General features: G+C 37.8%; 1 protein-coding gene and 2 long non-coding RNA genes across 3 annotated transcripts in view; 1 reads left to right on the forward strand and 2 right to left on the reverse strand.

Moving 5' to 3' along the window:
- The first annotated feature begins 446 nt into the window (after positions 1-446).
- LOC128507277 (uncharacterized) overlaps positions 447-18,675 on the forward strand; it is a 105,041-nt gene continuing 86,812 nt past the window's right edge. The window contains exons 1-2 of the mRNA XM_053478031.1: positions 447-521; positions 620-970. Coding sequence (XP_053334006.1) covers positions 473-521; positions 620-970 — 400 coding nt within the window. The 5' untranslated portion in view covers positions 447-472. The remainder of the gene's footprint in view (positions 522-619; positions 971-18,675) is intronic.
- LOC128507297 (uncharacterized) lies at positions 8,677-10,431 on the reverse strand. Its single transcript, XR_008355803.1, has 3 exons — positions 10,217-10,431; positions 9,412-9,453; positions 8,677-9,087 (listed from the first exon to the last, which is right to left on the reverse strand). It is a non-coding gene; the product is annotated as an uncharacterized LOC128507297 (long non-coding RNA).
- On the reverse strand, positions 10,464-11,706 carry LOC128507290 (uncharacterized). Its single transcript, XR_008355801.1, has 3 exons — positions 11,567-11,706; positions 10,644-10,716; positions 10,464-10,559 (listed from the first exon to the last, which is right to left on the reverse strand). It is a non-coding gene; the product is annotated as an uncharacterized LOC128507290 (long non-coding RNA).

Here is an 18,675-nt window from a genome sequence, read left to right on the forward strand (position 1 = left end):
TGTAATACAATGGGGAAGGGGGAAAAAATGCACCCCGGAAACCACTGCACTGATTGATTGATGGGCATGGAGAACAAACGCGCTAAATTCACAAGAACGATGGAGACGGACAAAACAGATGTCAGTGATGCAGACACAGCTGAAAACAAATGAAGCTTATGAAGCAAACCCCTGGTCATACTGTATTTAAGCAACCACTTTGATTTCAAGCACAACAAAGGGAACAGATTTATTATGCAAGGGTTTTCCATCCCCCATCCCACCCCCGCTTTTAAAAAAAAAAGGAACTTTTACTCTGAGTAAATTTTTAATGAGCTACTTTTTACTTTTACTTGAGTAGATTTTTATAAGGATAACTTTAATTGTACTTCAGTAAAAGTTCACTAAAGTAACAGTACTTTTACTTAATTACAAAATTTTATTACTCTTTCCACCTCTGTAACTGTAGTAAATCTACACACACTGACGCACCATGACCAACTTTTCCTACATCTGCACCGTGTGGATCAGCGTCTGTGTGTGTAAGTCACATTTTTATCTTTTATAAAACAGATGAAACATAATGTTATTAAATAACTGCTCTGTCCAGATTAATCTATATTATAATTTCCCGTCTCAGACCTCCTCTCTGCAGAACCTGAGATCAGTGTATCTGGTCCAGTGGGTTCTACAGCTGTCCTGCCGTGTCAACTGACGAGTGTAGACACTGACATACCGTATATTAGATGGAACACTGAATCTGAGATTGTGTTTGAGCGACTGAGTGAGAGGTTGTATCAGGGTGAGGGATATGAGGGTCGTGTGGACGTTCCTGTGGAGGAGCTGCGTAAGGGGAACTGTTCACTGGTGTTACACAATCTGACATTTACTGATACAGGAGTCTACACCAGCTACCAGACAGTGAGACGCACCAAGAGATCTGTGAACTTCAAAGTGGTCTCGATCAGCCGTGTTAAACTCTCAGTCCATGGTGAGTGAGTTGGTCTCAGAAGAACACACACTGTTTATTCACTACATGTGAGTGTTAGAGTGTAATATTCTGGAGACAGAATATTGTGTTTTTTTGTTCTTGGAAGCATCTGCATAACATAAGCGCACTAGTTTTCTATTCTATTATCTGTTAATTAAGAAAAATATGATGAGTGTTCAAGTCAAAGCGGGACTTTTGGTAACAGTGCAGAATAACAGAACCCAGTCCTGAGAGGAAAAACTCCCTTTATTTCTCTATATAATCCCCTGATACACTAATGCACTTATCCCAGTGTTTCACTAGTGCTTGGACACCATCAAGGTAGAAAGTTTTCTCAGTACACTGGAGCCATGATCGGACTGCTGAGGTCAGGAGTGTACGGGGGGGCGTGGCAATAACTCCCAGCCCAGTTCCTGTAATGTGCAAGTGGTGTTGGTGTATGAGTGTGTGTACAGTTCACACACAGATAGCAACAAGTTATCCATTGATTTTCAAGGATCAGGTGTTCCACTCGCTGAATTTTCATAGGAACGACTGCAGTGGACTCTGGACCACCTCAGCCCGGGATCATCATTCACGGACGTACGGCATCCTGTTAAAATGTTTTACTGCAGCTAAGAGTCTCACAGCGTGGTGTATCAAATGATCCAAACATCTGCACTTTACTCTGAGTTAAGCTGGTGTTACACTGCACAGTTACAGCAGCTCTTTATTATCATTACTGATCACATTATACGAGACGATCTCAAGGACATTTGATTGTCTGTTTGATTAAACAACCTCACCTCCTCCAGTCTCACCCTCAGCACTGGAGTTCCTCAGGGGTGTGTGTTGTCCCCTCTTTTATACTCCCTTTTCTCTCATGACTACCTGCCTCTGCCTCAAACATCATCAAGTTCACAGATCCCCAGTGAAAAAAAATACACTTTAGTGTATTACAAATATATTGAAATCCTCGATAGTACGTTGCAAATATACTAACAAAAAATTGTACCATCAGTTAATATATAAAAAGTATACTAACATCATGCTTTTACCAAATTTTGGAATAAAATTTTTAATATACTTAATTATTTATAAAATAATTGTATTATAGTACACTTTTCAAAAATATATTATTGGAAAATATACTTTAAGTGAAAGGTTGGTCTAATTTCCAAAGTATACTTATTTTAACTTGTTTTTCAATGTATTTTTGGTATATTTAAAAAAATATATATGCTCGAAATAATCATTGTACAAATGTACAGAAAGTATACATTAGAATACAATTTTTAATATTCGGTAGTCTCAGTATATTATCAGTTAAATTTAAATGTACTTATATTTAGTGCACTACTCTCTCGTGCTTTTAGACTCGTTTCTCCACGCTTAATTTCTCTCTCGCGCGCGCGATGTTAAACTCGTTTTTGTGCGCTAAAAATCATTTTTTCCTGTTCAAGATAATTTATGTTTGCACTCTCTCACTCTTCTGTGCGCTCACAGAATAAAGTGACACTGCAGCAGTGTGATATCTCTGTATCTATTCCAGCCAACCATAGACTAGTATTCGGCGCCACACCAGTCAATCAGAGATTGTAGGCGGGCAGATTCGGGCTGTCCGCTCTCTGATTGGCTCCCCAGTCCTCCACTTCTAGTTTGAATTAACGGCTGGAAGCTGCAACATCGCGTGCGTTAGTTCGTATCGTTATTATTTTATTTTCATCGGCATAAGGTAAATTTAACGGTTTTTGTTAGGTAATTTGTAATTAAGTACATACTTTAAACTATAGAATGTATTGTCTAATGTGTTGTTGCTAAATCTCATGTACTTTGCTTGTGGTATAATGGCTCCGTAGCTCTCGGCCTGTTTTCAGTCTCTGTGTAACAGAATCAACACACCAGGTTTAAACTAATACTGTACCTGTATACTCTAATACTAATGTCTGTCTGTGTCCACACACCAGGTTTAAACTAATACTGTACCTGTATACTCTAATACTAATGTCTGTCTGTGTCCACACACCAGGTTTAAACTAATACTGTACCTGTATACTCTAATACTAATGTCTGTCTGTGTCCACACACCAGGTTTAAACTAATACTGTACCTGTACACTCTAATACTAATGTCTGTCTGTGTCCACACACCAGGTTTAAACTAATACTGTACCTGTATACTCTAATACTAATGTCTGTCTGTGTCCACGCACCAGGTTTAAACTAATACTGTACCTGTATACTCTAATACTGATGTCTGTCTGTGTCCACACACCAGGTTTAAACTAATACTGTACCTGTATACTCTAATACTGATGTCTGTCTGTGTCCACACACCAGGTTTAAACTAATACTGTACCTGTATACTCTAATACTGATGTCTGTCTGTGTTCAGACTACAGTTTAAATTTTAATTTGTGTGTTTGTTAAATACAAATAAACTATAGGACAGTTTTTTGTAACCTTGTGCAAATTAAATCTGTTGAACTCATGAATAAAATCTCCCTCATAATTACTGTACTAATGTAATGTGTTTCAAAAACATGTTATAGTGTAGAAAATACATTCAGCATTTGTAAATTATCCTAAACATCTTTAGTGTACTGGTAATACATTTGCAATACTGTAATATAGAAGGTGTTATGTACTGTATGATACAATAAAGTATATTTGTATTAACCACAAAGTGTACTTTTTTAGTATTTGTAATTGACAAGAAGTATAACAGCTACTGCTGTAATAAAAATATATACTCATAGTATATTAATCATAAATTTGTAACACAGTAAAAATAGCTGTAATGTACTTATAATATATTAAATATATACTTAAATTGTATTAATTACTGTCAGGTATGTACGTTAGTACACACACAGGCATATACTTTAAGTGTACTAAGTATACTTAAAGTTGTTCCACTTTAGCACACAAAAGTATACTTAATACACTTCAAATTGTGCTTTTGTACAATTTAATTACAACTTAAATACACTTAGTACAAAATTAGTTGTTCCAGAATAGCAAACTTCAAGTATACTAGTCATTAGTCTGGCTGCAAGTACATTTAAGTATGCTTTGGCATGCTAGGATTTAATATACTTAGTATACTTTTTTTTTACTAGGGATGACACCACAGTGGTGGACCTGATCAGAGGTAACAATGAGACGCTTACAGGGAGGAGATCCAGCACCTAGTAACATGGTGTGAGGACAATAACCTTTATGATTGTCCACGATGATGCAGTGTTTTTATGTATTTTTTACTTTTAGTTTCCCGTGGTGAAGACACACCCAGAGGTCCCTCATCAGCTCCAACAGGTGAGTCAGTATCCAATAACCTGGAACTCAACACTAAGAAGATGAAGGAGGTCATTGTGGATTTTAGACGAGCTGGAAATCTCACACACACTCCCATTCACATTAACAGAGCTGTTATTGAGCGTGTACCCTGATTTATCTCTGAGGCCTGTCGTGGCAAATTTTGTAAACTGCAACAATTTTCTAAACACAAACCCAACAACTACTTGAGCATTGAAAGAGCAAAAAAGTTTCTTGCAACCAAAAGTAAATGGACAGCACTGGACTGGCCAGCCAGAAGACAACAAACACCCTATGAAAATTCCGCAAGCTCCCCTCACTTCCCCAATTTTACATGGTTTATATACCTTTACTTAGCAATTACATCATTGTTAGCTCTTCCTTAAGTCAAGAAACTACTTAATATTCATGAGATGTAAGCCATTTCTGCTCAGGTCAGATTGATGTGACACCTCCCCATTATGTAATTTTCCCCTCTCATCTCTTATTTATTCATGTCTGGGTAGGCCTTAAAGATCTTGTTTTCATTTTCCCTTTTTGGGAAAAGTTTGGTTTGTTCCTGTTTTCTTAACCAGACTATTAAAGACTTGGGTTTTGTGTCAGAGAAAGTTTTAAGCTTTTTCTAAGATGCATAATAATCTTATTCTTATTTTCCTATTCCTATTTCTATTCACTTTCCTTAAAGTTATTGAAATAATTTATTGGTTAATTTTTAGTTTTATTATACTTTATTTATTTATTCTTTTTATGATCAGAAGATTATAATGAATTTTTGGACTTAATAATTAGGGTCTAAGTACACCCTGATTAAGTACAGTTAGGGTCAATCTTATTAATTTTGTCAAAGCTTGATTGCATTAGATTATATTATTTTAAATATTGTTGTTATTGCATAATTATATAAATATTTTTCCTCATTTAAAAGACTGATCATTAATATTTTCATTTATAAAATAATCCTATTCTTCTTAAATCATAATTTTATTATTAACCTATATGATTTTGAACATTTGACATTTGATAATATACTGTACGTTCAAAAAGTTACAACCTTCATTGATAAATTTTAGTGATGTAGTATAATATAGAGTGTAGTAGGGGATAGTAATAGATTTGATTATTAACTATTGATCCCTTTGTTTTTTAGCTTTAAAACAGGAAGTCCGGCCGTTTGTGCTCTGTGTCAAAAATAACGGAACTGAAAGTTACTTCTTTTAACTTTTCTTAAGCATTTCTGTTAGTCTTATTTTGGCAAATAATTTTGGACTTTTCCATTACGTTCTGCCTGCTTTTAAGTTCCTTATTTCTTGCTCTCTGTATGTACGAGTTGTTCGTGGGTCACACTTTGCATATTTTTATTAGTAAACAGCTATAAAACAAAATAAAAAGGAGTAAATATTATTTGTATTATTATTTCTTCTAGTATTATAATTTTTACCTATTGCTTTGTTTCCTATCCCTGCCTTCTACCTGTATATTTCTCACTTCCCCAATTCGTCGTGCAGGCGCCTTCTTTTTTATTGTAGCGAGCAGATCATGGCCTCTTGAACCCGAGGCCTTCTGGGTATTTAGTACTTTACACTTGAATACAATTGTAGGCCAATAAAATGTTTCCACAGGGCCTCATCTGGTGTTAACTAATACACCACTGCACTCTCACTGTCTGTCTGTATTACACTGCTTCATCCACTCTGAATCTTTATACAATCAGTAACTTATGTTTATTATTGCACTGTATATTCCACTCATATTTATTCTGTATATATTGTATCATACACATGTACATATATGGATGTCTGTATCATGTTTATTTGAGCATGTTATCTTCTTGATATGTTATACTGTATATTACTATATACACCATATACTTATTACTTACTGCACTTGTACATTAATCACTCTCACCCCTGTACATATGAACCCACACCCTCATTTACCTCATTATTATTTATTGTAAATAGGACACTTATGCACTTCTCATGTACTTTGCACAATGACAACAAAGTTTAATCTATTTTAATTAAATTATAAGTCATTTTTAAATAATCAGAAATAGATATTTAATTCTATTTGTAATAAGAATTATATAAATTGTGAAAATCAGTGTTTAACTTGTAAATGTCTCCCTAATGATAACTGAACATTAGCATTAACATTGGACTAATCAGATCAGAAGGAGATTAGGGGGCGTGGTCTCTCATAAAAAACAATTAGACCAGATTAAATATCAGTAAAAAGAACATTTCTGTAAAAAGATATAAGAGAAATAATAATAATAATTATAATAATAATAATTTCTGAATTTTATCAGCTCAGTATCAGACAGTAAATATTCCTTCATACTCAGTAATCAGTCTGAGAAACATTCTGCTTTTCCAATGTAAATTATTTGTCTGTTTTAAGATTTTACTCTCTCCCACCACTAGATGGCGCTCCATCCCTTTAGATCACACCAGCTTATTGACATGTGACTCACACACCTCCTGCATGTGTAGTGTGAGTTCTGTCTGTTAATCTGTCAGTGCTTTTACTTCTCCTCATCTTAAACAGTCCTCTGTAGAGCCTGGGACAAACTCAACTTATTACACACTGACTGGAGTGTATGGAGTGTGTGTGTGTGTGTGTGTAAAGCTATTTAATTATAATGAAGTTGTGATTCTTGTTTTGATTTGTCCCTCACACACAGTCCTCAGTTCAGTCTTCATTCTGGAGTCACATTAGGACAGACATTATACAGTGGATTATATACAGTATAAAAGAGATAATATGAATGTAGCAGTAAAATTTCACTACAGTGTAGGGGTAAGACTATGTACTGTGATATATCTTGGACGACTAGGTGAATGACAAGATCTAGGTCTCCAACCCCTTGTACATTTAATTCCTGTACTTATGTTACTTAAGTATGTTTTTATCCGCCTTGCTGCGTGTGCTTTACCTTTTGTGAACACGACTGATGAGGATTGAACCTCTGGACCCAACATACACGGTAGCCCACAGAGTAAGAAGTCAAACCTTCCTACCTCTATCAGCCCACAAGACAGGAGGAATGCCCCTACTCCAAGATAACAGACTTTACAATTTATTATATGAAATGAAACAGTAATTTTAAAGGTGCAAAAGAAAACTCTAAAATGTCACTGAGCATAAAAATGAAAATGTTCAGTTTCAAACATTGAACTGTAATTAATAAATAAAATAAATTTCACTTAAATAACCTGACAGTTCCTGTCTCTTTGTAATTCCCACAACAGTTCAAAGCAAGGAACCAATTCTCACAAAAACTCAAATGATATAAGGTTAACCCAACAGTTCGAAGCCAATGTTTACATCTCACTTTGCAGATTTTTATATAATAACCAACATATAATAACCAACGGAACTGGGCTGGTGCTGAAATGTCCATATATGGCAGGGTAACTAATAGAAAACGTCTCTCAAAAACAAGAAAGAACAGTCCCCACAAAAAATCCAGCAAAAATAGAAATCGCTGTCCAAGCGAATAATTCCACACAAGGACAGTTGCAGTCCAAAGCAAGTCCTCAAGTCCCAGTTCAGACAGTCTGTCCCAGAGTCCTCCCTTTGGACACGACAAAAACAACAAAAAATATTTAGTCTTGAGACAAAAAAAAAACTCTGTTACATGTCCAAAATGTCCACCATAAAATCAATGGAGCAAAAGGAGAAAAATAAGTCCCTCAGCAAGGGCGTAAGACCCCCAAAAAACAGATCCGTCGGCAAAGATTCTACAATACCGTTCGCATCCACACGGCGGCAGCAACGAGTCAAAACAGCACGTGGAGAACTTTCTCGAAGCAACAGCTGCAAAAACTGTTTTTCACACACACTGTTTACTGCATAAACCTTTTTCTATGTACAGGTACATGTAACCAGAAAACAGTATATACTGTTACTTTAAACTTACATTGTTTTGAGGCTGGACAATGGAATAAACTGTGTAGGTGCCAATAATATCAAACATTTATCTCTTAATTCTTTGACTATACTGCTGCTTTTTGTTGGAAACTAGCAAAAACTGTGGAAACTCACTCCACTCCTTGTAAAGTTCAGTTTCACTTTTGCTTGACATTGTGTTCTTTCTTCATAATAAAAAAATAATATAAGAATAAATAACAAAATACAGTGCAACCTACAGCATATGAGTTTAATCCGAGTTCTTAAGGTGAAAGTTCGTATAGTGAAATGCATTTTCCCAGAGGAAATAATGTACATACAGATAATCTGTTCCAGATACTGTAAGCAAGTACCAATATCACCAATTTCCCACATTATAATCATATTTTCCATGTAAAAATATTCGAAATATTTAGAAAAGACATGTAAACAATGTAAAATACAAAAATAAATACATTTCTTACAAAATTTCAGTTCTTATGGTGAAACTTCCTTAAGGCGGGGCATTTGTATGCCAACGTACAGTAACACAGTATAAAATGTAAATAACACTTTTATGTAAATAACGGCTATTAAATAAATCTGTATTCAGATTTTTACAAAACTGAACTACAAAAGGACGTCACTGTGTGCATTAAACAGATTTATGTACATATATTACACTGATTTATGTACATTTATTATTTACAGTAGAGAATAAAACCCTGAGTTTATAAATAAAGTGTGTAGCTGGTTTGAGACAGTCTTTGCTTTAACCAGAAAAGAGAACTAGATATTTAGGTTTGTGAATTATTCATCACTGAATATTAGATTTTTTTTTCTTAATCAGAGACACAATTACACCACAGAGTAAGAAGACGAGAAAAATGAGGCTCAATGAGTGAAGACGGTTCCTTCCACCGTTATCTACAGAGACAGAAATTCATTGTTGTAAATAGTTCACTCTCAGTGACATGAAATTATAAATGTTATTATAGCTTTAAACATAGTCTTATAACTTTTTAATGCAGAGTTTAGAGATATCTAGATTTATAAGATTACAGTAACTATATAATAGATTATAGATAATATACACACACAAATTTATATACGTTTATATTTACATGTGAATTTTATTTTCTTATGGTTTATTTTAAAATCACTCACATCATCACATAACAGTGTGTGACGTTTCCATCAGCGAGCTGTACAACACAACACACACTTCACTAAGGTTTAATATTCACTCACCTGAGGAACCTGAGCTGTTATCTGATCTCTCTTCTGTTTTTTCTTTGAAGGAAAAAATAATTAGATTAGCCTAGATTACCATAAATTAGATTAGATTAGATTAGATTAGATTATTTGTCACATGCACCTTAGAGTGAAATTATTTTGCGCATATCCCAGTTAGAAGGCTGGGGTCAGAGCGTAGGGTCAGTCAGGATACAGCGCCCCCTGGAGCGGATGAAGTTAAGGGTCGTGCTCAAGGGCTCAACAGTGTCAACTTAACCCAGAGCCTTAACCATTTGAGCCACCAGGATACTGGCCACCACTGATCTGTAGAACATTTAATCAGACACTAAAATAAAGAACATCTGACTCTGAGTCTTTGTATAAATGTTCTGTATTTGCTGACCAGTCCAGTGTGTCCTCCAGCAGTAGGCCTACGTATTCATACAGCATGTCCTCCCCACCGTAACGTTAACTCCCTCAGTGGTGACCAGTAGTAGTGAGGACCTGGTCCTATAAAGGTCTATCATCATCTCCTTGGTCTTAGAGGTGTTCACCTGGAGATGATTAGACCTGAACCAGTTCACTAAACTCTCCACAACACTCCTATGTTCCCCTTCTGTCCATCCCTTATGTCTTATCTTAGCATGCTGCATATTAGCCTTATGTAACTTACACTTAAACCTCATAGTAGATGATGATATTTAAGAGTAATCTTAACTGAATATTCTAATACAATAGTTTCATTGCAATATTTTTACATGTAAATTAACTTTTCAGCTTTAATAGTGAGTGTGTGTTCCACTGACACTAACTCACTCACCATAGACTGAGAGATTAACACTGTTGATCAGGACTGTTCCTCTCCTAACACGGACAGATCTCTTGGTGTGTCTCACTGTCTGGTAGCTGGTGTAGACTCCTGTATCAGTAAATGTCAGATTGTGTAACACCAGTGAACAGTTCCCCTTACGCAGCTCCTCCACAGGAACGTCCACACGACCCTCATATCCCTCACACTGATACGAGGCCACACCCACTCGCTCAAACACAATCTCATCTAATATACAGTCTGTCAGTGTCTACACTCGTCAGTTGACACGGCAGGACAGCTGTAGAACCCACTGGGCCAGATACACTGATCTCAGGTTCTGCAGAGAGGAGGTCTGAGACGGGAAATTATAATATAGATTAATCTGGACAGAGCAGTTACTTTCATTTGTTTTATAAAAGATAAAAAGGTGACTCACCCACCCAGGCACTGATCCACACGGTGCAGATGCAGGAAAAGTTAGTCATGGTGCGTCAGTGTGTGTGGATTCACTACAACAAACAGAAGCAGATGTGGAAAATAAAGATATATTAAAATATACTCACTCACTCATCATCTATACTGTTTTATCCTGTATTCAGGGTCGCAGGGGGCCTGGAGCCCATCCCATGAGGCTTAAGGCACGAGGCGGGGTACACCCTGGACAGAGTGCCAATCTATCTAATTAGTCTAATCCTCAGATCTTTGGATTGTGGGAGGAAACCGGAGTACCCGGAGGGGGCCAAGCACACAGACACGGGAATTGAACCCGGACCCTGGAGGTCCACGGCAAAAGTGCTAACCACTACACAGAAATGGCCACGCCCCCATGTTAATGTGAGGGGTTTACACACCATGCAGCGACTGCAGACAGTTTAAGTCTCAGGCCTTTTCCTGGGTAATTTAAAAGGAGAATAAATACATTTTAAAACTAAGGTTAAACTCCCGATCATGTTATTGTATTATTTGGAATGTAAGACCATAAGGAGTTACCCTGTGTAGGATCTTTTAATCCAGTTAACTTTAACAGTATTAATGGTGTCTGCAAAGGACAAAATAAATCAAGGCCTCTCTGAGTTTTACAGCCGGAAAGCACATCTCTATTTTACAGTTTATGTGTTTTTTTTTCCTAAACAAAATCCAGTGAACACTTATTGATTTCTTCAACAGTTTTTTCATTAATAAATAAACAGAGGGAGGGATAAAGAAAATGGGAAAGTCCCCTTTGGATATGAGGACTCTACCAGCCATGTTCAAGTCACTGCTGTGTTTACAGAGAGAGATTCCTTATAGACAGATCAAACAGACATTCAAACTATTATTATATAAATATTATTTCAGAACCCTGTGATGATACAGTACCGTTTTCATGGCTCTAGTACCGCAGTAGAGGTTTAGTCCCGTTATACAGTATTACACCAGTGCAGTATGAAACCCAGTGTACCGCGATAAAGGAGACATGATGTCACACCCTATAGTCATATCTAATACTTTCTGTAAACACACACACACACTCATTCACATAGCAGTTAGACCAACAGAAATAAACCCTCTAAAACTAAACACACATGCAGGGTCCTACCTTTTAAGACGTTACAGTATGAGATGGTGATATTTTACAGTAAAGCCCCCCTGCACTACAGTACAATCTGCTTTAATAAAGTCCATTACAGTAAAGTCCAGCTCTGAGCTCTGATTTATTCTGATTTTCAGCCTGGAGTCTGTCATGGTGTTTCATTTCCACTCTGTGTGCAAAATCAGCTTTTACTTCTCCTCATTCCTCCACCCTTTCCCAAATATTACCCCCCCGATAAGGAGTTGTGATTTGGAGAAGTTTCTCTGAGCAGCTGAGTCAGGCCCTGGTGAAGCCTCAGATAGAGAGGAGAAAGTCACTTCCTACTTCTAACCAGAAAACACCAGTACAGGGAGATCTAAAGGCAGACGGAACCCCCGCTCATCTCACCAGGAGGAAATAATACATACTGTCTGTGTGTCTGTGTCTGTGTGTGTGTGTGTTACTCACACATGTGAACTGCTTAGTATACTTTTTAGAATTATTCTTTTCTCACTCTAACACATCTGTACTCTTTATTGAAAAACTGACACATAATCTAATATCATTAGCAAATTATTCATTAAATTAAATAAATATGCATATATTTGCATACATCATGATTATTAAACACTTTTTATTTTTATTATAACTGAATTTACATCAATTGTCACTTGTATAAAAACTGCAGGTCCAGTTTGTTGTTAAAAAATCGTAGAAAAAAATACAAACATTTTACTATAATGAGATAAAATATCAAGTATATAAAATATCCAAAGGGAAAAAAAATCATTTTGAATTCAATGCCTTTTTTTTTTTAAATAAAATGTCCATAAAGTCAGTGTGAACAGAACAGGGGTTAAACTGTTCATTCTAATTTCTTTTTAACTCACTTTAGTTCTCTTTCCCCGTCACTTTAGTAGATCAGTGATTCTCCACCCTGGTGATGAAGGAACCCCTGTCCTGCACATTCTAGTGTTTTCTCTGCTCTATCACACCCACTTTAATGGAGAAAAGACTAAGATGTGCAGGACAGGGGGTCGTCCAGGATCATAGACGGGAACCGATCACACCTCCTTATGGACATTTGTCTCACACACCTCCTGCATGTGTAGTGTGAGTTCTGTCTGTTAATCTGTCAGTGCTTTTACTTCTCCTCATCTTAAACATGTAGAACACACACTCTCACACACACTCTCACACACATTCTCTCACACACTCTCTCACACACTCTCTCTCACACACACACACACACTTACACACTTTCACACTCTCTTACAGAATTCTGATCAGATGTCCTTGAGATCGTCTCATATAATGTGATCAGTAATGATAATACAGTGACGACTCGACTTGTATAAAGTTCTTAAAGATGCTTCACTTCTTCTCCGGAATTCTTCATCAGGTCCAACTAACTGTCTCACAGTGTTAGGAACGTAAACTCAGTGCAGTCTTTAAGTCAGGTGGACAGTTCTGATTGGACAGCAGTGACGTGTCTCTAGAGTTCTGATTGTTCAGCATCACACAGCTGCAGTGTGTAGTTTACTGTGTGTGATTGAAACACACAGTCCTGTACACAGCTGTAGGTCACACTCATGTTTCTCCACAGAAGAGCTGGACGAGTAAACATGAGACGAGGGACAGGACCAGGACCAGTGGGTGAGGACTCTTCATTACTGCAGAGAGACAGAAATGAGTTTTAATTACAGTTGTGGTTGGAGGTTTACACACACTCATGAACATGAACATCAGGACAATTCTGGTCTTTCAGTGATTTCTTTGAACTGATCTTTTTCTGGGGCTGAATGACTGAACAACACACATCTTTAATAGAAGTAAACTCCAAGAGTCTGGAGCATGCATTTTAATGATGAGCCCCTTCACCTGCATCAGCACCTCTTTACACTGTGTACTGAGAGTCTCATCAACATCTACCAAATACACAGTCAACACTCTCAATCAACTCCACACCTTTTATCTCCTTAATCTGTCATGAGATAACTGAGGAACAGCCACAACTGGCCTTTACACTGCGCATCACTCAGGTGTCCCATTACTTTTGAGCCTGTGAAAATGAGGGACTGGGTAAAAATGGGTGTAATTCCTAAAGTGGGATTTTATAAGTCAGTCCTACTTCCACCTCTAACGTTCTGGAACAGACTGTTAATTATTGATTAGTGATGAAAATAAGGGGAAGGTAGATACTGACTCACCTGTGGGAGCTGCTGAAATACCAACGTCTGTTTCTTTAAGAGGGGGAACTAAAGGGAAAGAAAACACACATTACTGCATCATAACACAGTAAGATTTACACTTTTATAATCATTAGTTATTTCCAGCTTTGTTCTCTGGTGTGTGTAACGCTCAGTGTGTGTTCTACTGACACTAACTCACTCACCATAGACTGAGAGATTAACACTGTTGATCAGGACTGTTCCTCTCCTAACACGGACAGATCTCTTGGTGTGTCTCACTGTCTGGTAGCTGGTGTAGACTCCTGTATCAGTAAATGTCAGATTGTGTAACACCAGTGAACAGTTCCCCTTACGCAGCTCCTCCACAGGAACGTCCACACGACCCTCATATCCCTCACCCTGATACGACCTCTCACTCAGTCGCTCAAACACAATCTCAGACTCAGTGTTCCATCTAATATACAGTCTCTCAGTGTCTTCACTCGTCAGTTGACACGGCAGGACAGCTGTAGAACCCACTGGACCAGATACACTGATCTTATGTTCTGCAGAGAGGAGGTCTGAGACGGGAAATTATAATATAGATTAATCTGGACAGAGCAGTTACTTTAATAACATTATGTTTCATCTGTTTTATGAAAGATAAAAATGTGACTTACACACACAGACGCTGATCCACACGGTGCAGATGTAGGAAATGTTTGTCATGGTGCATCAGTGTGTGTAGATTTACTACAACAAACAGAAGTAGGTGTCAATATAAAATTAATTAAATAAATAAATTAAATAAAACCACTGGGGGCTCAATCCAGTGTCTTCTTGTGCCAGTCCCAAGTCTGGATGAATGCAGAGGGTTGTGTCAGGAAGGGCATCTGATGTAAAACATTTGCCAAATCAATGATGCGAATCACAAATATTACTTCCATACCGGATCTGACGCAGCCCGGGTTAACAACGACCGCCCCCGGTGCTGTTGACCTACAGGGTGCTGGTGGAAATTGGGCTACTGTTGGTCGAAAAAGGACAGGAGGAAGGCGTGTTCGAAAGCAGCGAGAAAAAATGAAAGGCAAGAGTTTAGGAGTGACAGTAGGGACTTGTTGTTGGGACCATGACAGGGAAGGGAAGAGAGTTGGTTGATATGATGCAGAGAAGGAAGGTGGATATACTGTGCATCCAGGAGACTAGGTAGAAGGGTAGCAAGGCTAGAAGCTTAGGATCAGGGTTTAAGTTGTTTTACCATGGTGTAGATAGAAAAAGAAATAGAGTAGGAGTTATTCTGAAAGAGGAGTTTGTAAGGAATTTTCTAGAGGTAAAGAGAGTATCAGATAGGGTGATGAGTCTAAAGCTGGAAATTGATGGTGGGATGTGCAATGTTGTTAGTGGTTATGTCCCACAGGTAGGCTGTGAGTTAGAAGAGAAGGAGAAATTCTGGAGTGAGTTAGATACAGAGCATCCCCAGAGGTGAGAGAGTGGGGATTGGTGCAGACTTCAATGGGGAAGGGAACAGAGGTGATGAAAATGTGATGGGCAGGTTTGGTCTTCAGGACAAGAATGTAGAAGGACAGATGGTGGTGGGCTTTGCAAAGAGGATGGAAATGGCAGTAGTAAATACTTTCTTCTAGAAAAGGCAGGAACATAGGGTGACATATAAGAGTGGAGTCAGAAGCACTCAGGTCGACTACATCTTGTGTCGAAGTTGTAATCTGAAAGAGATCAGTGACTGCAAAATGTTAGTAGGGGAGAGTGTAGCCAGACAACACAGAATGGTGGTGTGTAAAATGGGTGAAGAGGTCAAAGGCAGAGCTGAGGACAAAGTGGTGGAAGCTGAGAAAGGAAGAATGTTGTGTAGTCTTTAAGAAAGAGTTGAAACAGGCTATGGTGGTCAGGAGGAGCTTTCAGTTGACTGGACAACTACAGCAAATGTGATCAGGGAGACAGGTTGGTGTATCGTCAGGAAAGGGAAAAGTGTACAAGGAGACTTGGTGATGGAACAAGGAAGTCCAGGAGTGTATACTGTACAGGTAAAGAAGCTAACTAAGATAAAGTGGGACATTGAGAGGACTAGTAGACAGGAGTACAGGGAGATGCAGCGCAAGGTGGCAAAGGCCAAACAAAGAGCATATGAGGACTTGTATGCTGGGCTGGACAGTAAGGAGGGAGAGGTGGATCTGTACAGGTTGGCAAGGCAGAGAGATAGAGATGGAAATAATTTGGAGCAGGTTAAAGTGATTAAAGATAAAGATAGAAATAAACTGACAGATGCCAGGAGGGTGATGGGAAGATGGAAGGAGTACTTTAAAGAGTTAAAGAATGAGGAAAACGAAATATAACAAAGATTAGAAGAGGTGACTGTTGTGGAGCAAGAAGTAGCAAAAATTAGTAAAAGTGGGGTGAGAATGGCGTTGAAGAGGATGAAGAGTGGAAAGGCTGTCGGTCCTGATGACATACCTGTGGAGGTATGGAAGTGCTTAGGAGAGATGGCAGTAAAGTTTCTGACTAGTTTGTTTAACAAGATCTTGGAAAGTGAGAGGATTCCATTGGAACAGAGGAGAAGTGTATTGGTGTTGATTTTTAAGAACAAGGCAGATGTGCAGAGTTGTGGCAATAACACAATAATACAACAATAATACAGAGGAATAAACCTAATGAGCCATACAATGAAGCTGTAGGAAAGTGTAGTGGAAGCTAGGTTAGGGGCAGAGGTGAGCATTTGTGAGCAGCAATAAGGTTTCATGCCTAGAAAGAGTACATCAGATGCAGTATTTGCTTTGAGGATGCTGATGGAGAAGTACAGAGAAGGTAACAGGGAGTTGCATTGTGTCTTTGCAGATTTAGAGAAAGTGTATGACAGGGTGCCAAGAGAGCAGCTGTGGTGCTGTATGAGGAAGTCTGGAGTGGCAGAGAAGTATGTTAGAGTATTACATGTATGAGAGCTGTATGACAGTGGTGAGATGTAGGTGTGACAGAAGAGTTCAAGGTGGAGGTGGGTCTGCATCAAGGATCAGCTCTAAGCCCCTTTTTGTTTGCCACTGTATGGTGATGGACAGGATGACAGATCCATCCAGTTAGACAGGAGTCTCCATGGACTATGATGTTTGAAGATAACATTGTGATTTGTAGCGAGAGCAGGGAACAGGTGGAGCTAAATTTGGAAAGCAGGAAGTATGCTCTGGAAAGCAGAGGAATGAAGCAAGATGGAATACATGTGTGTGAATAGGAGGGACCCAAGTGGAACGGTGAGGCTACAGGGAGCAAAGGTAAAGAAGGTGCAGGACTTTAAGTACTTGGGGTTAATGAAGATCAATGTGGTTTGGACTTATTGTTAATTTAAAGAATTTCTGTTATATTGTACTGTACTTTCAGCTGCCTAACACACATGATGTTATATCATCTCTATCTGTTATCACCCAAATTAGGATGGGTTCCCTGTTGAGTCTGGTTCCTCTAAAGGTTTCTTCCTATTACCATCTCAGGGAGTTTTTCCTTGCCACTGTCGCCGTCACCCTTGGCTTGCTCATCAGAGAAATTTCATTCATTCATCTCGTTATTATCTAGACACATTTTTCTCACACATACACAATTTATTATTATTATTATTAATATTTTATTTTATATATATATATATATATATATATATATATATATATATATATATATATAAATATATATTAAATGAATAAAAATGTAATGTTCAGAGGAGAGATGGTGAATATATCGGTAGAAGGATGTTGAGGTTGGAACTGCCAGGCAGGAGGTCTAGAGGAAGACCAAAGAGGAGATGCAGTAAGAGAGGACATGAAGTTAGTTGGTGTGAGAGAAGAGGATGCAGGGGATAGGGTTAGATGGAGGCAGATGATTCGCTGTGGCGACCCCTAAAAGGGAACAGCCGAAAGACAAAGAAGAAGAAGATAAATAAATAAATTCATACATACAGTTAAAAGTATTTCTTAGAACTTGCAGATAATTTCTCATTTAATTTTACTTGTTATCTAAATATACATTACAATATAATATTTAATATTTAAACTTGTTAAACAGTTGTTAATGATCTCACCCTGGGCCTCTTCACTGTTTTTATTGTTTTTTAAGTTTAAGTTTTAATTTAGGAGAAAACATTTGTTAATTTTTAAAATCCTGCTTGATTTGGGTTGTTTTGGTTGTGCTATAAGTGTGTGTTAGTGTATGGGTTTATTAAACTGGAGCAGCTCTGACTCTACAACTGGAATTCAGGTACAGTTTCTGTTAGTGGAATCGCGGTCTGAGTACTGATTCAGATCTGAGGTTTCAGTTTGACCTTGAGTTGAGATCTGCATCTCAGAATTGTTGTGATGGAATGGCAACCTGTAGAGCGGCACAGAGCTACTGGAGATATAGATCTTGGCCCGTATTCAGAGAGCTCCTATCTTAGCCTAAATAGTCCTAGCTGGGAGTCTTAGACTTAATGTGATTTAAGAAAGAAAATCCAATTGGACAAAAGAGCAGTGTTTACTTTTACATTTAGTGTTTGGAGAATATTTCTTCTTACAGCCATTTTGTCCTCTGCTAGAGAAACTCTTAAGCTTCTCAAAAGTCCTCCTCTCTACTCTTTTACAATTTTTACCTTAGGAGCTGTTTTTAGGGCTAAGATGTTTTGTGAATAATTTTTTATTTTTACCAAGAGTTAGTCCTAAATTTAAGGGGAAATTCTAAGAAAATGTCATAATTCTGACATTAGGAGCAACTTT

Source organism: Clarias gariepinus, chromosome 2 (genome assembly GCF_024256425.1).
Source record: "Clarias gariepinus isolate MV-2021 ecotype Netherlands chromosome 2, CGAR_prim_01v2, whole genome shotgun sequence".
NCBI lineage: Eukaryota > Metazoa > Chordata > Actinopteri > Siluriformes > Clariidae > Clarias > Clarias gariepinus.